The sequence below is a fragment of the Penicillium cataractarum genome (assembly GCF_028827025.1).
Source record: "Penicillium cataractarum strain IBT 29864 chromosome Unknown utg000007l, whole genome shotgun sequence".
Lineage (NCBI taxonomy): Eukaryota > Fungi > Ascomycota > Eurotiomycetes > Eurotiales > Aspergillaceae > Penicillium > Penicillium cataractarum.
In genome coordinates, this window is record NW_026622743.1 from 314,308 (window position 1) to 340,726 (window position 26,419).

The following is a 26,419-nucleotide window of genomic DNA, read 5'->3' on the forward strand; positions in this document are numbered from 1 at the left end:
CCATAGGATAGCGGATCGACGTTCAATTACTGGCATCCACCATAGATCCTACAAGAGTAGAGGACCCAGAGGCAGGCCATCCAGATGTAGACCTACACTGTACGACCCGGTCTATACTATAATAGTATGTACCACAAGCCGTACACGTACAGCACGGAGGACCAAAGTCTCATAGTGCCAAACACAGAGACTCAAAGAGAGAAACACAATTTCTTGCGGTGGTTTGAAAATTTTCGTAGATTCCTTTGATTCCCATTTTTCTGCATAAACAATGTTCCAGAATCAAGGGTAAAAAAAGTAGATTTGGCCGATAGCCCCGTCCTCATAGAGACCGTCGAACTCCAGCACCCGAGTTCCGCAAGTTCCATCATATCGCGAACCGTCAACACGAAAGAAACACAAACACCTCTCTTTTTCCCCAATTGCCAGACCTCGTCTTCGTCATAATTTTTTGGGTGTTTAAATTTAGCGAGACTTGGCGGCGACCTTGGGGGCAGAGCCCTTGGCACCCTGCTTGGAGGCGATGCGCTGAGCACCACCCTTAGCGGCGCTGGCAGCGGTCTTGGCCTTGTCGGCCTTCTTGGCAGCGCTGGCGGCGGCCTTCTTCTCCTTGGCCTCCTTGATGGCCTGCTTGCGGGCGGCCTCACGGGCCTCGGGGCGCTGGGTGCGGCGCTCCTTGATCTGCTCGAGGGAGGCACCGACGATGGCACGCTGGTGCTTCACGACGCGGCGGGTGCGCTTCTTGGCGACCTCCTATATAGTCACGAAATAAGACCCGGTCAGCATTCTCCAATTCTCAAAGGTGTTTTCTTGTCCATCCATTCTCGTGGTATCATAATCATATAATCATGATTTCCTCCTCTTGCACCGTCTGTTCGAGAGTATCGAAATATCGAAAATTGTGTGTCTGATCAGACGGCCTTGTATTCCACCACATATATTCCAAACGAAAACCAAAGGAGGGGTTGATAACGGACCTCAGAGATACCCTTGCGGTGCTGGCGGCGGTAGAGGACAGTCCAGGCGATGCGGCGGGGGTTCTTCCGTTGGAGGAAGAGCGACTCGGACTTGCCATTCTGGAAGCGGAAGATCTTGCTGTCGCCACGGACGTACAGCTTACCCTATAAACGAGCAAGACACAATATTAGCGAAACCGTAAAATCCCAGAGAAATGAATATCGTGTGCGCAACGAGGGGTTTCAGCGAAATCGTGGGGACGTAGGTTCGTGAGGTAGGATACGTGAATGGGCTGGTGAGATCGCAATGTCGAGGCGTTGTCGGTCGTTGAAATCGCACAATTCCCGTTCATTCTCCTCCCACACGCCGACGAGGGGGGAAATTTAAGAACGCACCTTGCCGGGGTAGATCTTCTGGCCGCTGAAAGCGTCGTCGTAGGTACGCATCTTGACGGGGGATGCGCTGACGAGGTGTCGGTTGGCGTTTGGTGATGGTCGAAAATCGGGGATCGCGGTGTTCTTCCTTGCTGGGTCCAATTGTGGTGCGCCTCGCTAAAGTGCGACACGTGATCTGGGCTGCCCTTTTGCGGATGGTAATCCCCACGTGACCCCGTTATCGTTATTAGCGGGGACCATGACATTGCACTAGACCATTTTTGGAACAGACTACAACGACCACAGTAACTATGACTTTAGAGAGACTGCTTGTCCTGGGTTTGTTTAGCTCCTCTGTATTTCATGAATATTAGGAAATTAGTACTTGCCGAAGGAAATAAATGGGGGCCAGTAATTAAGCAATATCTTCCAACCTGTTACCATTACCTCTTGTTATGCCCCTTAGAATAGGCTACCAATGGAAACACCAGAGTTCTCATTCTAAATCATAATTATTGTCCCTGGCTACAAATATGGACCTGCCCTATTGAGTAATGGCATCATGAAGGTGGATATACTCAGCATGGATCATGCTTTCCTTCTGTTACACCTCGACCTGCTTTTAGGTAGCATCAAGAGCCGTCAAATACTTGATAATCCGAGTTCTTGTTGTCAGCAGGGGTTTCTTTAGCCTGTTTTGGACAGCACACGCAACGGAATAGGATTGGTATTGACCAAATTGAGTTACGGAGGAGACCATTTTATTCAAAACACCTTTGACAGGGTCTCGGCATTTTATTCATACCTGTACCCAGACCATATCATTCTCTTTCAACCATTGTGTGATCATCTCATATATTCCGAAAATGAACCCAAAAGGAGCAAATTATTGGCTCTTGATCATAAGTCAGGTGTTTATAACATGCCTCGCTTGGGGACTATCGCTGTTCTTATCAATCAAAGCAGCGCAGTATGCAGCCCAGAGCGTCGACAACTTTTGGAAAGTTTTACTCTGCCTACCCCTACTGCTGATACTGATATGTATTGTACCAGTTCTATTAATCCAGAAAATTGTATGCTCTATCCTTCCTTGGTAATGAAAAACCCTGCTAACAATACCCAGGGCAGAGTGACCAATTCTGTCAACCATGTGGATCTCGAATCTGGCCTGGAGCTCGAGGAGCAGAGTCAACGATCAGTAACTGAGTACTATTTGCCGGAATTCTTTACTTCGGAAACCCCGTCCTCGGGAATGAGATACAGTCCTATTCACAACTGGATCGCTGAGCTGCCATCAGCTGAACCATACTTGGTCTGGGATGTCGATCAGTCCGATTTTGACAGCTCTGATTACATCACCTCTGATAGTTCTGATTACATTACCCTCAAGTGCGAATCAACAATAGGGAGCACCCAGGCGAATTCTCAGAGTACAACGTCTTGATTCCAGCGGCAGGTCACAAGTCTTAATCATGAAATCCCAGAAAAGATACAGCCAGATTCATTTCAACTTGCCTTCAAGATACCTGCCTGAATGGGCCGTGAACCGTTGCTTATGTATTTCATGCAATACTTCTTACTTCGTTTTTCAAAGCATGGCCGATGGAATTATCGTGAAGTTTGGTCGAAGGTTCAAACTTGAGGAACTGCACTGTGTCACTTTCTGTTCCCCTGGTACCTGTGCGACGGATATGATAGACACCTTCGAGGTGGTTGCTGAATGAAGCTTTAGGGATGTGAATTAAATTATTGATACTTATTCAAGAATCGCTATTCTTACCACTCCTAATCCTATGAATGTGTACATAATAGTAAATTTCCGCTCATGCCCGTAGTATCTCCAACCTGAATTACATATTTAGTAGCACTAGGTATTCCATCCATCTCTTATATCGTGTAGGGCTCCTGCCACTCCGTTCAACCCGCCAGCCACAACGTTGTGATGCATGGCTCAACCGCGGTAGAGCCGGAGATGTCTCTGCGGACCTTGAGTGAGGAAGCAAAAGTAATAAACACCGATAGTGAGGATCTCCAAAAGTTGGTTAGATAATGATCTATCTTACTACTATCTATGAGCTAGCCTTAAAAAGAGTTGATATCTCCATGAATCGAACCCACGACCTCTCGCTCCCTATATACTTCACGACGATGCTCCATGGACAGCCCACGGCTTCAACGCGATACAGCACCTAATCAACAACACATAATAACACCACCAGATCACCTTTTTAATCCTTTAAATAGAGACCATAAGTTCTATAGAATTTAGTGATTAATTTGATATAGAGAACATATACTAAAAAGGCTTTAAAATGCAGTAATACCGTAGGGTAGTTAGAATTCAAAAAACTTCACCCGCTGGAGGCCGCACCTGCTCCACAGAAGCTTCCTCGCAGTTACGATCTCCGAACCCACCGAAGTGGCTACAGCAGCCGGGGAGTTAACCCACTAGGCTACCGGGCAGGATCAGTTGCTGATTTCAACTGGAAGTAAATGATAACACCTCATACGATTCCAAGGCATCATCAGCTTACAAATACGTCTCAGTTCCATTCCACCCGACTTCCTCCTCTCCCACGCCTGCCCTTTCGAGTCCTTATTTTCAACCATCCTCTTTCTGCAAGTTTTTGCCTCTCTCATGGTTCAAGCAGGTGGACCAGCCTTGGTTCTCCGGACTTGTCTATTCGCACTATGTTTTGCAGTATTAGGGAATATCCAGGATGTCTCAGGATATTGTGATATCCATGAAGTCCAGTCAGAACTGCGTCTCCTCAAAGCATAGCTCCATTACGCCGAGTATGCACCAGGTTGTTATACAGCGCAATTTCCGCCAAGACTGCGACAAATGCTGTATGTTACCCAGAAGATCATTGCCAGCCCATTACATAGGACTACGATCAAGACTGACCTCCAGCCGTTTAGGCTCTCGGAAGCAGACCTGTACAAAGGAATCTGATGGCTGTTCTCTCTGCAAAAGCTTAGGCATTCACTGTCATTATTCCCTTGGGAAACCCACAGGTCGTCACCAAAAAAGCTCTACCTTCTGCTACTGGCGTTGGAGACCCACAAGTGACCACTTACTGGAGATCGGGGAAGCCCGGAGTATGAGCAGCTAAAGGATACACCGCTTGATCCGGAGCAGTGGCGGCAGACGACGCGTGCGCTTCTCAGAACAGATATGTATGGTAGTGTCGAGGGAGGCATTGCGGGCAGTCCAAGGGAACGGAAGAGGGACAACATTTAGGTCTTCAAGGGATGATCACGATGCTAGAGAAGCTTGCAGTGACAGGACCTTTGCATCATCATCAGATGGCTTTGGGTCCTCACGGGTCAGATAGGAAGGCTTCGGGGGAAGATTTGAGAGACACGACCAAGCGGAGTGTCAACAAACTCATAGTATTTTGAATACGACAGATATCTGGATGGTTCGATGTGAAAGACCATATTCATTTTACAATCATCGGTTGCAGATTATATACAACAATCACCTATGCATACATACATCATCCAGACGGGATAATTCAGCAATTAAAAAGCGCGAGCCCGCTTGCCAGACTTCTTGCTCTTCGGCTTCAGCAGCGTCAGAGAATCACCAACCTTTCCATCCTCGCCGCGGATGTACTCCCACTTCAGGGTATCTGCGCTGACGACAGTCAACTTGCTGAAGCCAAAGTCCTTGTTGTTGAGGACAGCAGTGATGTTCTCCTGGCTCTGGCCGGTGCTGAACTCGCTGTGGCTCTCGATGTTACCGGCGGCACCGTTGATGAGGTGAGTCATGGACTTGCCGGGGTTGGCGCGGTAGGTGTTGTTGTTGATGATGGAGGCAGTGTCGATGGTGCCGTTGGTGCCGAGGGGGAAGAGGCGCTCGTACCAGTGGATGTGACTGAAGATTGGTTAGAAAGGCTCTTTTAAGTGTTCTTTGACGATGACTTGATAACTTACCCGGAAATGTACGCATCGACACCGTTCTCGAGCATCAGGCTCTCGAATGCCTGGCGGAGGTGCAGCTGGTAAGAGGAGTAGGCAGAGCTGTACATGGGACGGTGGCTCATGGCAATGACCCAGGGAGTCTTCTTGCGGTCCACGCTCTCCAGATCCTTCTTCAGCCACTTGTACTGCTCATAAGACTTGGTGTCCTTGACGCTGCCGTCGACAGCACCGAAAGGACCACTGTCAGTGATGAAGGTCTCCGACTCCTTGGGGTGGGTCTCGTTGCCGGAGAGATCCTCGGCGAAGGACCACTCGGGGCTGTTAGCGAAGTCGGTTTCGCCGTCGATGGAGACGAAGTGGGCAAGACCGTAGTCGAAAGAGTACCAGAAGTTGCCGACACCGCCGGACTCCTCACCGGGCATGCGGAAACGGTGCTGGTAGGCAGTGAAGTTTCTATGCATCTGTCAGTAACGTCTACCAAGATCGTAGCATGGTGTCTTCTCTCACCTCTGGGAAGGCGGGCAGCTATAGTAAGTCAGAGCATCCTCAGCAGCACTGCTGTTGGCCTTGTTGTCATTCAGATAAGCAGTGAGGATGTTGCCGGGGCCGTCGAACTCGGCACAAGCAGCTTCGTGGTTACCGGGCAGAACCATGTAGGGAATCTTCTTGGTGACATCACCCATCCACTGCTGCCACAGATCCCAGTTAGACTCGTACAGGACGCTCATATCACCACCCTGGGGACCACCCTGGTTGGCAATCTCGCCCTTAGGGAGGGGCTTCTTGTACTCGTCGGGGATGGGGCCGCCGCCGGGCAGAGTAGTGCTGGTGCCGTTGTAGCAAACGGGCCAGTCATCGGCACAAGGCAAAATACCCGAGTACCAGTCATCAGCATAGCTGATATCACCACCGTGCCAGGCGAAGGCAGCACCCTCGCTGGCGGCCTGGGCCAGGTACTTGTGAGTACCGTGGGCATTGGTGTAGCCCATGTCGTTCAGGACAGCCACGCTGAACTGCTTGGAGTCACCGGCCTTCTGGGCGGTCTTGAAGCTCAAGACTTCGGACGCGGTAGTACCATTGGCAGCAGGAATCTGGTAGTAGTAGGTGGTGCCAGGACTAAGGCCGTCGAGAGAGACCTCGTGGAAGAATTGACTGCACTGGGTGACGGCCTTGATTTGGGAGCAAGACGGAGTTCGGTCATAGCTATGGAATGTGTTACTAAAAGGCCAATTGAGAATAGATATCGGGTTGATCGGGTACTTACGTGTGGGTGAAGCCTGAAGCAACCTTGTTAAGGTTCTTAGCGTTTTTCCCCCACTTGATCTCCGGAGCACGGCCCAGGCCAAAGGGAGTCTGGTAGTGAATGTGAATGCCATCGGGAATGTAAGACAGCGAAATCACATTAACGTTGTTGGTCGGGTTGGAGGAGGCGGGCTTCACAGCAGGCGGCTCAACCAGACGGGGGAATCCCTTGCCATTGCCATTGATGGTAGGATCAACCCAATCGCCAACAGGAACCTCCGGACCCGTGTAGGCGTACTCGGTATCGACAGTAGGGCGGGCATTGACAGCTGCGGACAGCGCCAGCAGGACAGAAGCGGTGGTAGCCTTCATGGTGAGAGGAATTGGAGCCCGTATCGCAGATCAAGACGATCGCGAGGCGGCCGGGCCTTATCTATCTGGGGGAGCTGCCATAGCGACGGTCGAGAAAGCTGCAGCCACGCGCTGATAAGCGACCATCAAGGTAAAGTCTTTCCACGTGCAAGGGGATAAGGGCGCCGATTGGCATATCAGCGGGATGTTTAGACGAGGCCGTCAAGGTGGGATCAAGCAAGCTAAGCCTGCTAAGAGTCGAGCTAAACCCAGCCCGACCAAACTAAAGCCGGACTCCGCACTTGACCGACGACACATGGGCGCTGCGCGGGAAACTGATTGGCGGCGCAGGCTTAACGGGATTGGCTTGTCCAAACGGATCATTTGGCAGGGGAATTGGAGAATGTAATTCGCTAATCCATAAAGGGGATAGCCACTTGCGCGACAGGCACGATCGGATCGGCTATACAACTACGGAGCCACTGATGTGCCTGGCATTCATTTTAGCCTGCAGTCAGTGGATGGCGGGTTGTATAGCTCTCGGTTTGGTAATTGCAATTTACTCTGCTTCCTTTCTAGGTTATCTCCCCGACCGGCGCGCCTTGGTTCTTATGCGCCATGCTTCTATACGATGTTCTAGCTGCAGGTTATCACCCATCGGCATTCTCCGACGGATGCATATTCAACTTTTCGCAGACTCGAATCTCCGCTTATATCATCTGTCTTCCAATGATGTCGAGTATTTTAGCAACATGCTCGTGTTGTGGGGGTTGACATCATTGTCAATGACCACCATTCTGGCCAAGAAGTCCATGAGTTAAGCTATAGGTCCCTTATGTCGGCTAAATAATGCATTATTACGAGAGTGCCAAGCGTATATTAGTCGTACTTTCAAAAGGAAATTCTACCTAAATTGACTTGGCAGAGTTCTGTTATGCATTTTACAGGGCAAGTCTCCGTGCCCAATCCGTTTTGTAGCTTCTTCAATAGCTGGCTTCCAATCTCACATTCTTTATTGTACTTATATTTAAGGACCGTAAACTTCGCTACCTAATTATACAGCTTTTGCTAATGTGAAGAACATTAGATCTCTGTGACGTTTTGTCCTTCTAATCCAAATTTAATGGATGGAGTGTGGTTCCTGGCTTTGAGAATTCAGGCTTATATGTGCCGTTATACACAAGGCTATCTGGGAGTTTGGCATTCGATCCCTGAAGCTTTTATGGTCTCAAGTTTTGTCACACTTCAAATGTATTGTTAGACGATCTTTCATGAATTCTCTGCCGTTTAATCTCGTTCATTTTGGATTAGTCTCGAGACAGATGTGGGGAGAAAACCCCCAGATATTTAAGAGCATTGTCCTTACTTCACAGCGAGCATCTGACAGAGCCATTGAATCCTATGACCCTAACATAACTCAAATGAGTAGGATCAGGGGCATCAATAAGCAAACGAGGTAATTCAGAGAACCAATCCTGTCAAGACATACTTCCTACCGGACTAACCTTATTCCGCCACACGGGAAAAAAGCCGCGACTGAAGTCATCGGCTCTTCCGTGCAGCAACAGTCAACACCACGGAGACATGCTGTCTCCGTTGAAGTCGTCTGCTCCGTCAGCCTCTCTGCTGCGTTTTCTGCGCTCCCAGTCTGGCTTTGTGAGTGGTCCCGCAGCATGTGTGCGGTCCAGGCCACGGGCGCCATGTCATGAGGCCCTGACGGCGGTATCCCGAAGTACGTCAAGCTGGGCACGCCAGGACGCATGCCAGAGCTGCACGAAGTCGAACTCGGCAACATTCTGTCTATCCGAGAGCAGACCAAAAGCCTCCGTGAGACCTTTCTCATTAGAACCGCTTGCGCTTACACGACATGCCTCCACGACTCGCCGTCCATTTCTCCGAAGATTGTTTGACCTCAAACGCGGCAAGACTGCCGACCTCAAGGGCCATCGCAACCAGGGCCCTGCCACGACCGACGAAGGAACCGAGGGACTTTTCAACATTGGCCGGGGACTTGCGGCGAAGGCCTCAAACGAGCTTCGGATCCGGTGCACGGAATTCGACAACAATGGCGACGTCACACTGGTGAATGGGGAATTTCGCAAGTCAGAATTGATCGCCAAGGTAGGTGCTTTTCACCCTTTCAACGTAGAGGCTTCTTGTCTGACTTTCTACAACAGTACGGTCTCCTCCCCCGCGACCTCCGCAAGATCGACTCTTCGACTCTGCCTCATATCCTGGTCCGACCAAGCGCGATCCTAATCAACCTCCTGCACCTGCGCGTTCTTATCAAAGCTGACCGTGTGCTTGTGTTTGATGCATACGGGTCAACTGATTCGTATATGCAGTCGCTTTTCATCTATGATCTCGAGGGAAAGTTGCGCCAGAAGCAATCTCAAGTCGCCCCTGCTGGTCAGGCGCTTCCTTACGAGTTTCGCGCCCTGGAAGCGGTTCTCATCAGCGTCACCACTGGCTTAGAAGAAGAGTTCAACGGGGTTAGAGAACCTGTCGTTCGAGTTCTCCGTGCACTGGAAGAAGACATTGATCGCGACAAGCTTCGACATCTCTTGATCTATTCCAAGAAACTGGGTACTTTTGAGCAGAAAGCTCGCCTGGTGCGAGATGCTATTGACGACCTACTCGAGGCGGACGATGATCTAGCGGCCATGTACCTTAGTGAACGGGCTACTGGCAAGGAACGCGAAGAAGATGATCACCAAGAGGTTGAAATGCTGCTCGAGTCATACCACAAGGTCTGCGATGAAATTGTACAGTCCAGTGGTAATCTTGTCACCAACATTCGAAACACTGAGGAAGTGTAAGATCTCCCTACGACCCCTTCAGCTTGCGCATATCTAATGTCATGCAGAGTCAAAGCAATTCTCGACGCAAACCGAAATTCGCTCATGCTACTCGATCTGAAGTTCAGCATAGGCACCCTTGGCCTTGCCACAGGAACTCTCTTCTCCGCTCTATACGGAATGAACTTGAAGAACTTTATTGAAGAGTCTGATATCGGCTTTGGCGGTGTCTCCTTCGTCTGCTTCGCTTTGACTGGGGTTGTTTGCATCTACGGCCTCGCCAAACTTCGCAAACTGCAGCGAGTCCGCATGTGGGGCGAGTCTGGAGTTGGTGGCACTTCTCTGTCGCCTATCTCTCCGAGACAGGGCATCCTGAATATTCACCGCAACTGGCGCGCCGATTCCATTGAGCCCGTTTGGGGAAGCTTGCCGGGCGAGGCTCGATCGGAGCGTATAAGACGACTTCGAGAGAACGCGTTCGCGGCCGCAGCTGCTACTGCATCGAGGTTCCCCAATAACGCTTCCACCACATCGACATCCTCTGGGTTTGATGATCTACATCAATCCTCAAGCAACAAAGACAATCAAAAGAGACCCGATTCTGCTGCCGATTCTCATATGAACAGCAAGGTCTCTGCATGAACATGGCCGACTACGTTCGTTTTTCACCCTTTTGCCTTTCTGGATATACCTTTTCATTGCATCTTACTCGACTTGGCGTTTTGGTCTGGACTCATCAAGTAATAGAATCGGTCTCTGGAAGAGTGCCATTGTTTGAATATCCTGTACATTACACTACCAATCTTCCCTCCAAGCCTCCAATCGCTGCTCGGCCCGGGTCAACAAAGTTAATAGAAAGCAGAACACTCTCATGAATGAACTATGTCTTAGACACAATATTTTCACTCCAAGCCCACTCAAACACCAGAGACTCAAAGCTCATCATTTGTCTTTATCTCTCGCAGACGGAACATAGCGACTCCATGCGGCTTGACGTGTGCAGATACGCTCCCACCAGGCTTGACCGTGCTAATTTTTGATCCCATCAGTGCCTTTGATGTTGGCAATGGCACTTGCGAATAGACCTTGCTCGCACCACCCTCAGCCGTCATATTGATCGGCCGTGTCGCATTCTCTCCATCTTGGATGATCGCATTGGCAGTGGCATTGCTCATCCGTCCAGCCCATAGGTCATATACATCCCAGCTACTCTTTGCCTGCGATGCAGTGCCATCGGGTCCATTCTCCCAAAAGATATCATTCAAAGTCGCGTTCATGTCACGGGCTTTCGTTCCTCCATTCAGAAGCAGAACTAACTGGTCACCTCCACTGAGAGGTCCGCTGTACATCTGAATCTCACCGTCGTCGACGTAATAACGCCAGATCCGAACGGCGCTCGATCCCTGGGGATCTTGGGAGACTGCCAGTACAGCAGTGTTTTGCAAGATGGAAAGAGTAGGGGCGTCAATTTTGGTCATTACGTTGGTCATAAGCAATGGTGACTTTAGGGCTGCCCACAGGCTGAAGTGTGAGATGGCTTCGTCTTCAGTCAGACCACCATTGCCGACCTCTGTACGCTCCCTGTCAGTGACGAATACACGATAATTCATAACACGGATAGGAAACTCACGGAGCATATCGAGGTCATTCCATGCGCCGGCATATGCCTTAGACGGGTAGTACACTGCCTTGTTGACGACGTTCATAACTGAACAGTGATATCCTGGAAGTTTACAATCCAGCCCGTCCAGTTCAGCACAAGGGCAGTTAACATCCTCCCGATTCCAAACATTGGTCAAGTCACCACTCGTGCGCCATGAATTGGCGATGGTGGGAGCAAAGTTCCACGGCCCGTCAGATCCCCAATTGCACAGCGAATACAGGATAGGCCGACCGGTGGAATTCAAAGCTTTGCCCATGGCATTGTACCGATCATAGGAAAGCTTTGGCGTTCCTTCTTCACCTTGGTTGTAGCAGTTGTCATATTTGAGATAGTCGATCTATACAGATGTCAGTAGATCGTCGAAGATAACGTTAAGTTGAAGCAAGACATACACCCCAGCTTGCCCAGACAGCAGCATCCTTGTCTTCATACCCCAGAGAACCTGCATAACGCGCGCAAGTCATGGTACCCGCGCTGGAATAAATACCAATCTTCAATCCCATATCGTGAATCTTATCCGCGACATCTGCAATTCCATTGGGGAATTTCTGACTATCTGGAACGAGGTATCCAGAAGAGTTTCTACCAGCAGACCAGCAATCATCTAGCACGACGTAATTGTAGCCGAGATCTTTGAAGCCCAACTCGACAATTCGTTTGGCTGCATCTAGAATGACAGTCTCATTCATGCTGCAGGCAAATGAATTCCACGTATTCTATAACTGTCAGCTTTGCTCTTCAATTGGCAAGACAAATCGACTCCTCATGCCATACATACCCATCCCAATTGCGGAGTTCGTGCAAGACCATTGTCCAACGCAGTAGCTAGCCCTATGGCCAAGAAGAATACAGTAACACGCATGGCTTTGAGATTGACCAAAATTTACACACTGTACTACTGTAAGCTATATGTTAATGTAACCTTATATACCCCGTGGGGAGCGGGGTATTACCCGGAGGAATGTCGGTGCTGACGTCGATGTCTCTTTTTACCCGATTCTGAAGAAACATGACAAGAAATCACCGAAATTAAACCGCGACTAAACCAATGCATGCATGATCTGCGCAAATCAGAGTTGTTTGAAATTCTATTTGGGTATCTGAGCATCGTCAGTGTGGTTGGTGGCTTTTCCTTGGTCCTTCTGGAGGCCCCGTGCACGCTCGATCCAAATCTGTGCAGAAGCTTGTATTCCCCTTTCCCTTGAGCATTCGCGTTCGACGATTTCCATAACATTCTGCACAACCCGAGTAGCCTGGTTTGCTTGAACTTCGCCTGCTGTGGATGTGCTACTAGACCCTAGCTGCCTCCACTGCTCGGTCACTCGCTGCCGACCTCCAATCACTCCCATGTTTCTTGTACTCGGGATGCGAAGGAGAGTCTTCTCTACTTGATATCCAGCTTCCTCGGCGACAGTGATAGTTTTCGCCGTGAGAAGACCATACATGGATGTCCACATGCCATTCTCAGTCTTCTCTGCTTGTTTGGCGGCCCTCAATGCTTTTAGGTCGCCCGAGGCTGGCTGCGGATTTTGCTCTGTCTGTTGATCTGCTTTCTCTGTGGCACCAGTGGAAGTCTTCGGCTTGGTTCCCTTTGGAAGGGGATAGCGATATCGAGCTCCAGAAAGCGAATGAGAACAGCATGGTATGGCGATAAATGGGAGAGGAGATTCTGGACACGCCAGAGCAGCAATAAGCGGAGTCCACACGGTAAGTTCGTCGGCGTGATTTGATATGATGAATGTATCACGCGGGAAATCACCCTTGGTTATATTCATTCCAATATCACCGGCTTCAGCGATATCTGCAAAGGGCTTGGGAATGAGAATTTTCTCCGTGAGACGTTCCTGGACCCATGAAGGGTAGATGCTCCATGATTTACGTCGACGGGCATCGAATCCGCAGCCCGAGTAACCTTCCATGAGGAGAATATAGACTAGCACTCCATTTCCACACGCCATGTCCACGAATCCCGGGAATTTGCTAGCCTCGTTGTGTTCAGTGGGATTCTCCTTCGGTGGAACGACACCGTACATCATTCGCCATAGCTCAATGAGAAATGCGGTGATGGCCAAATCTTCATAGACGTGCTTGCTTGGTTCGGTGCTCTCAGCCCAGTTTTCACAAAGGTCGGCGGCATATAGAGTCTTGAGTCGTGCATAGGTGTTTTGAGCCATGTGACGAGGGACGAGATTATCTTTGGAAGAGCTCGTCTTGTTCGTGCTCTCGATTTCGGGCTTATCTTTAGCACCACGAGTAAGTCGAATGTAGAAGTTGAGGAGGATATGCAATGTGCGTTCTAGCCGATCGGGGATATCACTTGAGAATGGCAGGAAATGCACAGACATGACACCGGTGTTTGAACCTTGGAAGTCATATAGAGTAGCGAGTCCTTTCAGCTTTGGGTGGTAAAAAGGAATGTCCTCTTGAGACTCGATGTGTGGAAGGGTCATAGTCAGCACACGTTGTCGCTGTAAGTGTGGGCCATTATTCGCGTGCTCTCCATCACTTTCCGAGGGGGCATTTTGGGATTTGTAGAAATGACAAGTTTGGACAACTGGCTTGTCAATATTTTGATTTCGAGGAATCATTTTTCGAATGACAGTTCTGACGAGATCGAAGCCAGTCACTCGAGCTGCAGGCTTGGCCATGACTGTTGTCTCTGGTATTTCTGGCGCGGTTGCACCAGACGTCCCAGCAAGCTCTTCGTCCTGCTGGGGTGTTTTGAGGATACCCTGGCTGTCGAATAATATATCCGCACGGAACAAGTGGCTTGAAGTAATGTTCGGATTGGCCATGAGAAAAACTGCAGTTTCGTAGAAATTTTCTGGAGAAAAGGACAATCCAGCTTCACTAAGGTCTGAAGATGTGAGCCAACCATCCGAGTCCATTTCCAGGACTTGACAACTTGACTCCATAGTTTCTTTGAGGGGATTCCCTGAGAGCTTGCTCAGGTCGCGCACGTTCTTTCGGTTTGGCATGTTGGGATCTTGCTGGTTTCATTGAAGTGGGATTTCCCATATCTCAAGAAAGAAGACGAATGACGGTCCTAAAAGGACGAGCCGCAGCCGTATGTGTCAAGATATGAACCTTTTGGTCTTTTAATGGTATTTTATCCAGATTTTGTCGCCTCTCCCCTTAGCAACGGCGTTGGCTACTTGACCTGCGCTGCCCGATGTTTCTATGCGCGGCAGAGGGCACCGGTCACGTGATATCTATACGCATTATGCATGGGAATTGGCCATGAGAGAGGATATAAATAATAGTATCTTCCCGAAGTTTCGGGTGTACTAAGCTAAAAGATTCTGAAATCAGATGCACTATGAGCTTGTCTTTGGCAAATGTCTATGTAAAAGGTACATAATGTCTTGCATCGTCTGGCTTGATGGAATCAACCTGTTCACCAAAGTCTGCTCTCGGGACGATGTAAAACTTGATCAGAATATTCGAATTAGTTTGAGTGGACATTGTCTGATGCATTGGGTTTCTAGAGATTTGATCTGATTCGCAGGTCGACGCTATCGCGGTCAACCGTCACGCACGGCAAGGTACAAATCTGAGAGCTAGCTCCGACATTCAATAGATAACAGGAGCAGGACATCATTAAATATCCCTAAAGACCCAGGTCCCACAGTTTCACTTACACTAGGTAGATATCCCTAATCGCAACTTTCTTTGGTTTGTACACTCCGCGGGGTGCTGTTCTTCATTGGGTCTAGTGTGCGGCGTAAATGGCGTATTTGAGAGTCCCCCGCTTTAAAAGTCTATACATTAGATTAGGATTGGCAACCTAATTCATCGGTATCCGCTGCACGGCGCGATTGGCGTAATTGGCGTATTCAAAGCCTTCATGAAAGCGAGGAAGCAGGAAATCCCCGTTGTACTATCGGCTAGCCTACGAATACTCATAATCTCGTGAATATAAAAACGTCTTCAGGCTACCAGGGAAAATCATAGGATGAAGCAAGACTCATAAACATCCGAACCTTTTATCATGTCGCAAGCAACCTTCAAGCAGTACTATCTCCCTCAGAAATCAGGATTTGATAGCCTGACTTTGCGTGAAGTCCCCAAAATCTCTCCCAAATATGGCCAGATCTTAGTCCGCCTCAAAGCTGTGTCACTCAATTGGAGAGACGCGATCCTCGCAATCGGAACGTACCCATTTCCGAGCCCTGATGCGCTCGTGCCAGGTAGCGATGGGGCCGGTACGCTCCCTATTTTCTATGCTGCATCAAGCCCGCCTTTCTATTAACTTGTCTTAGGCATCGTCGAGGCAGCTGGGGAAGGAGTAGCGGAATGGAAGCTCGGCGACAAAGTCCTGGCCAATTTCACCCAAGATCACCTCGCTGGTCGACTCAATATGCAGACAATCTTGACACAACTCGAGGGCGAGACACAAGGATTACTTGGCGAATACTTCATTTTTCCCAAGACCGGAGTTGTCCGTATCCCGGACTATCTCTCCTTCGAAGAAGCATCCTGCCTTCCCTGTGCAGCCCTCACTGCCTGGAATGCTTTATACGGTCTAATGCTGTTGACAGCCGGCCAGACAGTGCTTGTCCAAGGCACCGGCGGTGTTTCGACTTTTGCTCTGCAAATCGCCCATGCAGCGGGCGCAAGGACTATCGTGACATCCTCGTCCGACGAGAAATTGGCCAAAGCGAAACAGCCCGGTGCGACACATCTAATTAATTACCGAAAAACACCTGAATGGGCTACCCAGGCCAAACAGATCACGAATGGCCGTGGAGTCGACCATATCATTGAGGTCGGGGGAACACTCACTCTGCAAGGATCGTTCGATGCTATTGCGATGCACGGAATTATCCACTGCATTGGACATATTACGAACCCCGATCCATTAGGTGCTGGTAAAGACCTTCGTGGCCCGGATGCTGCTTTCCTGGCATTGGATCGATTATGTATCGTCCGAGGAGTGGTGGTTGGTTCCCGAGGGCAATTAGAGGAGATGCTAGAATGTTTCGAGACAAGTTCAATTCGACCTGTCATAGATCGAATTTTCAGCTTCGAGGAAGTCAAGGAAGCATACGAATATCTCTGGGGGTCGACACATACAGGAAAGGTGGTGATCCGTGTTGATTAGCGCGTTAGAGTAATTTATAGTAGCAACTTAGTCACCCGGTAGAACAGGAGAAAGGCGCATCCAGAAGATAGAACAATAAGACTCTCGTTGTGGGTAGTCGGTTCTATACAGTAAAAATCCAGGCAGGTTCCTAGCAGTCGCGAGATCAAGACAATCGCACAGCGTAATGCCTATTTGTCAGCCGCTTAAGGCTGTGACGGGAGATAACCTTCCATGGGTAGTAACATTCATCACAGCCCCACGCAAATTGCTAGGAAATTTCAACACTCTACTTGACACTTAAGCTTTTAGCTTCCTACATAACCTCTTGTGGGAGTATCTCTTGCGCAGACAGGATGCTCGTCCCTGCCGAGACCATGAAGCCAGTGAGACGCCGCAATGGCTCCAAGCATGACAAAACCGGGTGCTTAACTTGCCGCTACAGGTAGGCGTTTGTATTTCGATTCCAATTGCAGTCGGGACTAAAGACGCAAGGCAGACGCAAGAAATGTGCCCACAACAGTTTTCCTGTCTGCGGAGACTGCAGTCGTCTGAATCTTCACTGTATTCGTGAACCGGCCCGTCAAGTCTTGCCTGTCACAACCTATCCCCTGGCAGACGGTTTGTCTCGATCGAAAGGTTCTGGATTGCATGGGGATTTTGAATACGCCCAACGTCGATCTGCCATGCAATTCTACATCACGACCCTTTCTCGGCTTCTGACTGTCTCCGAAGAGGAGAATTGCTTTATTTCTGGTAGCATCTTTTGAATATCCTAAAAGTCGCAACGAAGTCTCGCTCTAACTGAATTCACTCTAGCGTTTCTGCCCATGGCAATGGAGTCGTCCACACTGAGAGATGCATTAGTGGCCTGGTCGGCGGGCCATCTGGCCCTTCGTGACGATCGCTATCACTCTACAGCACTTGAAGCACGATCACGCGCTCTCAAGTCTCTAGCGAGTTCTCTTCCCGCTGATAGAATTGCTGCCGGGGAGATTAATGCTGCTACCGGTCTGATCCTTACAGGGTACGCCCATTCCTCCCTCATGCGTCCCGAAATATTAACCAGAAACCGATCTATGTATTCGAGTATTTTATTGTCCCGCAACTCGTGAGCCGCTTCAAGGTTTGTGAGAGCAGTGCATAATACTCTAGGCGGCTGGTTGAGATGATACGCCGTCTCAATTGAGCCATCTGCGTTCCGTTTCCCAAAATTGTACGCAACAACTCCACCTTTTTTCTTTTCACTGCTAATAACCACGTCGCCGAGCCGGATGTCGAGTCCACCGTCTCCACAGTCTGGGATGCCAGCGCCAATGCCCACCATCAAACCGATTCGTATACTAGGAAAAGTCGATAGCATGTCGTTGGCGACTAGAGCAGCAGAAGGGCTACCGACTTCTGCCCTCGGAAGGCACGCTATAACCACATTATGGTGTCCGATAGAACCCAGAGCATATGTATTGTTGTCAGTCTTCCGTGGGAGATTTTGCGGGGCCCCGTGTTCCTTGTCTAACATGCCCTTCGCGGCGGCTAGTTCGAGAGGCAGGGCAGTGATCCATCCTATATGGTAAGCCTCATTTGGATATACGGAATAGCACTCATTCATGGTGTTCACGGAGACTTTGATATCTTGATCAAGGTTTTGCTGCATTATATATGGTCCAGGGGTTGCTATCTTAGTCAAAGGAAGCCAATATTGTGACAACGGAGATATGGGTGTAATCTTTCAAGTAACTAGCAGCAGACAGCAACGCTAGATGTACTTATATGCTGAAGAACAAGATTCAGCTCAACGACACTATTTGGAAATCTTGAAGGATGCGACCCAAGGAAGTCTCCGAGGAGGTAATGAGAGAATCCCAAGACCAGATGAAGCACCTCAAAGGAGAAGGAAAGTGCTGTTGCCACGTCATCAGGCTAACACGGCGGTGTAGATCTGGGGCAAACCTATGGGAATCTGATGTCGAATTCGGCAGTAGCTATGCTTTCGTTACAAAGTCAAGCAATTGAACCACTACCAAGATCATGCGCTTCGGACCAAAAGACTATAATTACATCAACTTTAGCAATTATTATCCCCATCGAAGCTACCAAAAGTAGTTTAACCGGACATCACTAGTGTGTACAAAGTACGGAGTACGTTGATCCGACACGAGTCTCTATAGATTCGAACTCGAGCCTCTAAGATCATTCCAATTATCAAGTAGAAACAGCTCTACCGCACGAAATTCAAGATCTACACCTCTTCCAGTTCCAAACATTGCTTCCCATATCGAAGAAAAAAGAAAAGAAAACCAAATAACTGCTACTTCTCCACCATCGATTAGGGTAACCCACCTAAGATTAACTAATACCCTCGTAAGAAAGCGATAAGCCGCTTATCAGCCATGACGCAAACCCCGCGGCGCCCTCCAGCTTACCCAGACAAGGATCAACAACTACATCCTCAGCCAGCCATCCTTTCAATTTCCTCGTTCATTCACTTTCAAGGGGAATAAAAATGGCTCCGCGCTGCTTCATCGTCCGCCACGGCGAAACAGAATGGTCCCTCAACGGTCGGCACACTGGTACAACAGACCTCCCATTAACCGCGAACGGCGAGAAGCGCATCAAAGCCACCGGCAAAGCCCTCGTCGGTAACGACAGGCTAATCGTGCCGAAGAATTTAGTTCACGTGTAAGTAAAAGCATGGCCATACAAGCCCTCAAACCCAATTCCTATCTATCCTGATAAAACGTGACTACTAACTCAATCGCGTATATCAGATTCGTCTCCCCACGCTCCCGCGCCCAACGAACCCTCGAACTCCTCGAGATCGGCTGCCGCGAGCGTCTTCCCTGGAACCAGGAGCGGAAGGCTGAGGAGGAAGAGCCGATTCGGACGGAGGCTGGGGTGCAGATTACGGAGGCGATTCGGGAGTGGGATTATGGGGAGTACGAGGGATTGACGAGTAAGCAGATTCGGGCTATTAGGGCGGAGAAGGGACTGGGGCCTTGGAATATTTGGACTGATGGGTGTCCTGGGGGAGAGTAAGTTTATTTCCCGGGGAATTGGGTCTTTTATGATTGTCCATGTTCGAGTATTCACACTTGAAGTTCTGGTTTGGCTTGTTTCGGGATCTGGGAGTGTCCAGATGTCTTATGCAAATGCTCATGCTAATATATGCTGTCCTTCAGATCACCCGAAGACGTCGTCCGCCGTCTGGATGCCCTGATCACTGAGATCAAGGAAAAATACCACCGCCCCTGCTTTGAGCATCCTGGCCAGCCGAAGGGAGACGTCCTAGTCGTGGCGCACGGGCACATCCTCCGCGCATTCGCTATGCGCTGGACTGGCAAGCCATTGAATGAGACCTCGCTGATTTTGGAAGCCGGTGGTGTAGGCACTTTGAGGTGAGTTGATGACCCCACAATGGCTCAGACTTGCCAGCCTTCGAGTGCAAGGGCCGTATTCAAGGCCGCGTTGCAGAAGCGTGACTGATGAAATCGCCCAGCTATGAACACCACAACATAGATGAACCAGCGGTTATCCTGGGAGGCCAATTCGTTGTCGAGTAATGGCCACAACCCTCGATCCTTCCAAAATGCGCAAGCATCTCGACACCTACAAACTTTTTCCAGTAAATAGTTAGCAACAAACTATCCTCAACCATAGACACAGCCTCTTCCAAGCGCATCCACATCCAAGCAAAAAACAACTCACCCCATAGAATCCCCCAATAATACCTCGTAAAAATCAACCACAGTCCTTAGTTTTCAATCATCAATCCTCCTCCCCCTCCTCCTCCTTCTTAACCCTCCCCTCATCACCACACCCTTTAACCCCCTCCTCCCCCAAAACCTTCGCACCCCCCATAAACAACGCCCCCATATACCCACCCAAAAACCTCATATCCCCCGCCTGCACCGCCGTCATACGCAACAGATTCTGCGTATCCGCTAAGTTCGCGTTTAACTGTGCCAGTTGTGCGTGCAGGTGTGCGTATTGGCGCTGTTTAGAGGCGGACATTGAGGCTGTGCTGCTTGTGGATGATGATTGGTTTTGGTATTGGTATTGGCTTTGGCTTTGGTAGGGGGTTTGGGTTGTTGTTGCGTTGAAGTTGGTTGAGGTTGTGGTTGGGAGGATTGAGGCGCGGGGGTAGGAGGGGTGGGAGTCGGTGCGGTGGTGGGTTGGGTTAAGGGGCATTTTTGCGGTTTATTTTCTTGATGTTGCGGTGGTGTGTTTTGGGGTGTAAATTTCTTGATCGAGGAAAGCTCTTAACGGAGTGTAGGGTATGAGTTGGTTGTTGACTAGAAAGATCGCCGAGAAACTTCCAATGTTTACATCCAGTATATCATCACGTGATTCTGCCTATCAGTTGAGGACATCCATTCGGCATGCCACAACGATACAAATCTACTCAAGCCGATTTATAAATATACCAAAGAACGGAAAGAACAGCCAGACAAGCAACTTCAATAATATAACGGGGAATTTCTATCAGTTCGTGCGCACCATCAAGGATACAAGGAAAAAACGGTGTCTGTCCAGAGCACACCCCGATTCGCCAGAACCAGCGTAACACACCCGTTATTAGATTCCACGGCAAGCGTGGACCCAAGCCAGCCATGAATACAAAGTTCAACAATCCGGAAGAACATATATCGAACGAATCCTCCGCTCTTTTTGCAATGCGCCAAGGGAGGAATGGGAAAAGCAGACCGCAGGAAAACAAACAGATTCAGAGACGAGACCATAGACGTGAGACCGGCCAGATGAAGAGGCAGAGTTGAGACAGCAAAGAAAGAAGAAGCTTCAAATAAAGGAAAGTTGAGATGCCGAGGTCAAGGCAGGATGATGGGAATGATGATAATAGAATGTGGAGCAGGCAGAGAGTAGTAGTGCAACGTATACGAGCCACGCATGATGAGTAAAGCCAAAGGAAATAAATAAAAAAGGAGTGCGCCGGTTCAGGTAGTGTACAGTCATGCAGAGAGGGAAGGAGAATAAGGAGGGTTGTCCAAGGCGTTGCGACTGAGGCAGTATTGTTGGTTATTGCGGGATGATAGAGGAAGGCCGAAAAAGACGTTATATCGATATGCTGCAAAAAGCAGGAACACGAAGAATAAGCGGTCTAGGCTGTGCAAAAGCTGAGGCGTGTAAAGTAGAGGAGCGGAAAAGAAGAATCGATAATGCCTCGAAACCGGACTGAGTATCAATGCAGAGGACGAAAGTAGAGAGAAAAAAAAGGAGATCAAGTCGAGCACAACCCATATCCCCAAATGCTCCGGAACAAAGACAGAGGGGGAAAAACAACGAAACACCAATAAGCGATATGAACCCCTATGTCCCTCATGTATATGTAAAGAAGCGAACAGCAGAGTATTAACCGATAGCCTCATTCAAACCGGGGGTGTCGAATCCGTAAAACAATAATCCCCGTAGAATGACCAACGCAGCGATGCAAAAAGAGTCCAAACATGACAGAACTTGAGAGAGCAGGCGAGAGAGAGAGAGAGAGAGGTATTGCGTCCGGGATGATAGGAAAATAGTGGAGGTGGAAACATCAGAAAGGAAAAAGAAAATCGAATCGGTTCATCGATCGCCAGTTTTCGTCATCGAGTGCGAGTAATCAATCACGCCGTGATTTTGAAAACAATAAAGGGGAAGAACTTCAGCGAACGGGCGCTGCCGGAATGGCGTGATGGTCACCGAGGCTGATCTGGCTGCTATGAGCAGACGCTTCGGAATCAAGATTCGCGCTGGCTCCGCTATCACCACTTTCAGCACTGGCACTCGCACTTCCGGTCAGACTTTTATTCTTGGGAGGACCCTTAGCGGGAAACGAATTGCTCACCCCATAGTGTTGCTCAAGCTGCTGCGGTCCAACCGGGCCTTGTCCTGACGGGTGCCGGGGGACCGGTGTCCGCATGTTTCCAGGCGGCGACGGATGGCCATTATGATGAGGTCCACCATGGGGACCAAGACTTTGGTCATGACCTGTCATGGGCCGACCCATACGAGATGGGCCGGGGGTCCGGGGAAAGGTGCGGCGGGGGACTGGCTGTTTCGCCGGCTCTGGGGGTACGATCGCGATGGGAAATCGCCCATATGACTGGCCGTTAGAGAGTTCGCCCGTGAATCGATGCCCATTTGGTTGCGGTCAACGGCTCCGTATCGGTTCGACGAGTAGCTCATCATCGGGTTGTCCATGAGAGAGTCGTGGAGGCCCGGGATTTCCTGCATCACTCGATCACTCGCGCGTTTCCGGCCAAAATAGCGACCAAATGATGACCCGGGTCGACTTTGAGACATGGGAGGACCACCACCCATCATCTCGGGATTCTTGCGGATCTGGCTGTGGTTGGGAGCCTTGCGGGCTCGGCGTGACGTGATACTCATCATGTCGACTTGATCGGGATCAATGTGGGGAATCGCCATGTTGTCCATCGGGTCGAAATAATCCTCATCCTCTTCGTCAAAGGCCGTGGCTGGTGCCCGAGATGGGGGCCCACGGCGACCAGGGCCGCCCGGTCCAGGTCCTCTTCGCATGCTCATCTCCTGTTCCCGTAATTGCAGTTCACGCTGGCGAAGAGCCAACTCGCGCTCGCGCAAAGCTATATCGTTGGGGGAAGAGGCTGCATCGGGATAGCCATTGCCGTTCGCCTGGGGCATGGGCATTCCACCCTCCGATTCATCGTAAAGCACCAGATGGCTGAACTCCTCGAGTCCTTCCAATGAAGTATCTCGAGAAACGCCGGGTCTGCCCTGAGGACCCATTGGCATCGGCCCGCCGGGTCCCCGAGGCATCATACCCGAGGGCGGGCCCCGTCGTTGGCCGGGAGGGGGCACACCCATGCTCGAATTCGCCCGACTCCCCCGCATCGCACCATTCATTGGCGGGCGTTGTCCAGGAGGAGCAGAGGACATTCGGGGTGGCGGGTGACCCATGACCGATGCGGGCGGAGAATCGCCTGGTCGGGGTCTGTTCTGGTTCGCAATATTAATATGGTGAAGCATGGCGTATAAAGCTTCGATCCGAGGAATAGACACGTTGGACTCAGTCGCCAATTTAATGGGAGACCCCAAAAACGTTTCGATTTCCAAGGGGCGGCGGGCCTGGAAGTCCAGGTACATGGTGCTCGGGGCGTCTGATGCGGTCATCTTCTCGATCGTCTTTTCTCGGAAATCGCCGGGGAAATTGCAGCCCTGTACTCGAGCCAGCTCCAAGAGCTCGTCGATAATGCCGGTCACTAGTTGGCGGACTCCGACTTTCTCTAAAAGCTGGGTGGGGTTAGAAGTTTCGAACGCTACACTTGCAGGATGGAACGCGATAGGACTGCGGCGGTCATTAGTACAACAATTGAATTCTCCGGGGTCACTCTCTGGAAGGTCGGGTTAGAAACTCACCCAATCATCCGCTCGAACTGTTCCTGTCGAATATTGTGCGATACGTGACAATTGACCTGCCCGGAGTTCAGAGTCATGGCCAATGCCTCAGCCATGTCGTTCTGAATGGAGGTGGGAATGGCGGATTGCTTGTTGGTCGCGCCGACATGAATCTCGCTCGAACTCAAATGCTCGAAATCGCTGGGGCCGGTCTGAGAGATCTCCACGTTGGAGACTAAGGAAAGAATCACGTTGGTAGGATACCGTTGCTCGAGGTGGGCCTCAATTCCGATGGTATTCGTCGTGTTTACGAGAATACAAGTGTGCTGGGGAGTGACGACGGATTCGATGACCGAGGCGAGATCGTAGACATCGGGCAGTGCTTTCACACAGAGAATCACGTAGTCGTAGGCATTTTCGCGAGAGGAAGCTTCTTCGGGTGTTCGGACGACTAAACCATAGCAAGCGATGAGTTAGCCTTGTGGCCAGAAACCTTTAGGGCTTCGAGAGGTAGGGGGGAAAAAAAGAGGATCGTACCATGACGAGGCTTGAATCGCTCATTGCCAAAAGCTTTTGATCTGTGACAGAAACCCAAGGTATCAGTAAACCAGCCTGCAAACGGGCGACCACGGGCGCAGTCATACTTGAACGAAACACCATATTGAGCGACGGTCTCAAAGCCCGATTTCCAAACCAGCGTTACGTCGCAGGAAGTTGTTGCTTGCAGGCGCCATGACAGGAAAGCCGAAATCGCATTTCCACCGACTACACAGACTCTCATTAGCGGGCGACCCATGATGGAGGTTGGGGGTGAGGATAGAGTGGAAGTGTCGGAAAGATCGGGAGGTTGGGAGGATGACAAGATTGGGAGATTGGAGGATCAAGAGCGAGCAAGGGCCAGGATGAAGAACTCACCGGAGAGGATGCGCAGGCGTGGAGGAGGAGGGGGCGCCATGATCAAAGGCAGGAAGTGAAGTTGGGGTGGGACCCAAATCGAGAGGTCGAAGAGGCGCGCGCGGCGGCCGATAAGCAGAGATCACCGGCGAGCCAGGGTTTTTGGGGGGAAGGGAAAAGAAGGGAGATGGCGATGGCGTCGTGGGGGGAAAAGGGCGGTAGGGAGGAGAGGGAAAGCGAGTGAGGGGGGGGGGAGAGGGGATGGAAGTGGGAAAGAAAAGAAAGGGAGGAGGAGAGAGTAGGACAGAGGGAAGGAGGGCAAAAAAGAAAAAAGCGAGTTGGGCAGGAGGAGAGGAGGATGGGGATGGCCGGTTTAGTCGGTTTTGGGGGGGGAAAAGAGATGAGCACGGGAGATTGGCAGGAGTTTTTGCTTGATGAACAATAGGAAGAAGAATAGGTTACTTGATCAGCCTCAACTTTCTTTTTTGTTTCTCTTCTTCTCTTTTCCTTTTGCTTTCTTTTTTTCGTTCCTTTTTTCTTTCTTCAACCTTGTCCCTCTATATCGAGATCAAGTCAACTGTAGTTCCAAGAGAATCTTGATCCCAGGCAGAAATGCACAGTCTAACGGTCGTGGATCCCCCGCCAGACTCAATCCGGAAACGGAGGCCAGGGAGGCGATAAGGAACTCTGCCAACGGACACGGATTGACGGCTGCGTCAACTATGATAGATACCATTCTATCGATAGTTCGACTAATTCCTTGCTATTTACTATTTAGTTCACTATCGTATACACTCCCACCACTATTTACTTGGGGCTGGACTTCCCGCGCCATAGCCGTTTCGTGGCCCTCCACGCAATCAACCCGCCGGTGGTACATACTTCCAATTGGTGGTCGAGGCCCTGCACAATTTGTGAGCTGTGAAGTTGCCAGTATAATCATAATCATAATAATCATAATAATAATCTTAGTTTCACGGATAATTCTCTATAGCTCCAATTATGACCAGTACTATCTAATCTACATGATCTCTGCCCCCTGATACTTCCTCGTCCAGCTCTCTATTTAATTCTCTGGTATGTGCCAGCAGCATAGTAGTGCAAGGTGGGTTTGGAAACTGGCTGCTGCTATAATTAAACCTACGCTCTGATAAATTTTCTTGGGGCCTTGATTTTGATTTTTTGGGATTTTAATTTTTTTCTTTTCTTTTTTTTTACTTTTTTTTCTGGGCCCTAAATCAACTAAAAAGGGAGTCCCACCCACTGATGGGAGCTCCACTCTAGAAACCCAGAACGTCGATGGTTGATCGGCACGGCTATACACCACTGTGAGAGCTAGGAGCCTATGAAGGAAAGATGGAGACCTTGTTTTGCTTGATTTAGTGCTCGTAGCTTGTTGCGTACCTGTCATGTCGTTCTCCCCGGGGCGAACGGAGTGGAATCAACCTCAATAACGTAGTTCATGGGCTGCGACGCGTATATCGGCCGCGTTCCCCCTCCACTTTGGTCAATCCACAATCAACTAACTACTGTCGCCGGTTCCGAACGAGGTACGGGAGTACAGGGCTCAACGTATACAAAGTACCTAAAGTAGGTAGGTATACACAGGCTGCCGTAACCTTAGTCCCCTATCAAAGCTCCGACTCGCTGCAGAGACTAGGCCGAGAATTGAGTTCGACTTTCATATCTCATGCCGCTCGAGCATCCTCGCTTCTATCGTAGCTTTCTTCCAGGGGAACATGGAAATAGTAAATGT

At 49.9% G+C, this 26,419-nt stretch overlaps 11 protein-coding genes across 11 annotated transcripts; 4 read left to right on the forward strand and 7 right to left on the reverse strand.

The window, feature by feature from the left end:
- Positions 1-461: 461 nt before the first annotated feature.
- On the reverse strand, positions 462-1,592 carry N7496_007751 (60S ribosomal eL24 domain-containing protein; the record flags this gene model as incomplete). Its single annotated transcript, XM_056700670.1, has 4 exons — positions 462-753; positions 978-1,121; positions 1,353-1,508; positions 1,566-1,592. 4 exons carry the CDS (start codon positions 1,590-1,592, stop codon positions 466-468), a joined length of 615 nt encoding a protein of 204 aa, XP_056552733.1. The 3' UTR covers positions 462-465.
- Positions 1,593-2,253: 661 nt separating this feature from the next.
- Positions 2,254-2,775, forward strand: N7496_007752 (uncharacterized protein; the record flags this gene model as incomplete). Its single annotated transcript, XM_056700671.1, has 2 exons — positions 2,254-2,301; positions 2,455-2,775. The coding sequence occupies 2 exons, from the start codon at positions 2,254-2,256 to the stop codon at positions 2,773-2,775; spliced, it is 369 nt and encodes a 122-aa protein (XP_056552734.1).
- A 2,084-nt stretch (positions 2,776-4,859) lies between these two features.
- N7496_007753 (purple acid phosphatase family protein) lies at positions 4,860-6,875 on the reverse strand (the record flags this gene model as incomplete). The annotated part of the gene is made up of 4 exons (XM_056700672.1): positions 4,860-5,214; positions 5,274-5,714; positions 5,769-6,464; positions 6,526-6,875. 4 exons carry the CDS (start codon positions 6,873-6,875, stop codon positions 4,860-4,862), a joined length of 1,842 nt encoding a protein of 613 aa, XP_056552735.1.
- A 1,563-nt stretch (positions 6,876-8,438) lies between these two features.
- On the forward strand, positions 8,439-10,294 carry N7496_007754 (CorA family magnesium transporter; the record flags this gene model as incomplete). The annotated part of the gene is made up of 3 exons (XM_056700673.1): positions 8,439-8,975; positions 9,032-9,669; positions 9,721-10,294. The coding sequence occupies 3 exons, from the start codon at positions 8,439-8,441 to the stop codon at positions 10,292-10,294; spliced, it is 1,749 nt and encodes a 582-aa protein (XP_056552736.1).
- Positions 10,295-10,584: 290 nt separating this feature from the next.
- On the reverse strand, positions 10,585-12,177 carry N7496_007755 (glycoside hydrolase family 27 protein; the record flags this gene model as incomplete). Its single annotated transcript, XM_056700674.1, has 3 exons — positions 10,585-11,652; positions 11,708-12,031; positions 12,094-12,177. 3 exons carry the CDS (start codon positions 12,175-12,177, stop codon positions 10,585-10,587), a joined length of 1,476 nt encoding a protein of 491 aa, XP_056552737.1.
- A 226-nt stretch (positions 12,178-12,403) lies between these two features.
- Positions 12,404-14,293, reverse strand: trm44 (tRNA (uracil) methyltransferase; the record flags this gene model as incomplete). Its single annotated transcript, XM_056700675.1, has 1 exon — positions 12,404-14,293. One exon carries the CDS (start codon positions 14,291-14,293, stop codon positions 12,404-12,406), a length of 1,890 nt encoding a protein of 629 aa, XP_056552738.1.
- Positions 14,294-15,306: 1,013 nt separating this feature from the next.
- N7496_007757 (zinc-dependent alcohol dehydrogenase family protein) lies at positions 15,307-16,419 on the forward strand (the record flags this gene model as incomplete). The annotated part of the gene is made up of 2 exons (XM_056700676.1): positions 15,307-15,520; positions 15,578-16,419. 2 exons carry the CDS (start codon positions 15,307-15,309, stop codon positions 16,417-16,419), a joined length of 1,056 nt encoding a protein of 351 aa, XP_056552739.1.
- A 2,482-nt stretch (positions 16,420-18,901) lies between these two features.
- On the forward strand, positions 18,902-19,958 carry N7496_007758 (histidine phosphatase family protein; the record flags this gene model as incomplete). The annotated part of the gene is made up of 4 exons (XM_056700677.1): positions 18,902-19,077; positions 19,167-19,430; positions 19,578-19,793; positions 19,895-19,958. 4 exons carry the CDS (start codon positions 18,902-18,904, stop codon positions 19,956-19,958), a joined length of 720 nt encoding a protein of 239 aa, XP_056552740.1.
- Positions 19,959-20,163: 205 nt separating this feature from the next.
- On the reverse strand, positions 20,164-20,586 carry N7496_007759 (DASH complex subunit HSK3 family protein; the record flags this gene model as incomplete). The annotated part of the gene is made up of 1 exon (XM_056700678.1): positions 20,164-20,586. One exon carries the CDS (start codon positions 20,584-20,586, stop codon positions 20,164-20,166), a length of 423 nt encoding a protein of 140 aa, XP_056552741.1.
- A 1,468-nt stretch (positions 20,587-22,054) lies between these two features.
- Positions 22,055-22,356, reverse strand: N7496_007760 (uncharacterized protein; the record flags this gene model as incomplete). The annotated part of the gene is made up of 2 exons (XM_056700679.1): positions 22,055-22,169; positions 22,238-22,356. 2 exons carry the CDS (start codon positions 22,354-22,356, stop codon positions 22,055-22,057), a joined length of 234 nt encoding a protein of 77 aa, XP_056552742.1.
- Positions 22,357-22,383: 27 nt separating this feature from the next.
- On the reverse strand, positions 22,384-24,724 carry N7496_007761 (ketopantoate reductase family protein; the record flags this gene model as incomplete). Its single annotated transcript, XM_056700680.1, has 4 exons — positions 22,384-23,719; positions 23,791-24,220; positions 24,307-24,534; positions 24,685-24,724. 4 exons carry the CDS (start codon positions 24,722-24,724, stop codon positions 22,384-22,386), a joined length of 2,034 nt encoding a protein of 677 aa, XP_056552743.1.
- Positions 24,725-26,419: the final 1,695 nt, after the last annotated feature.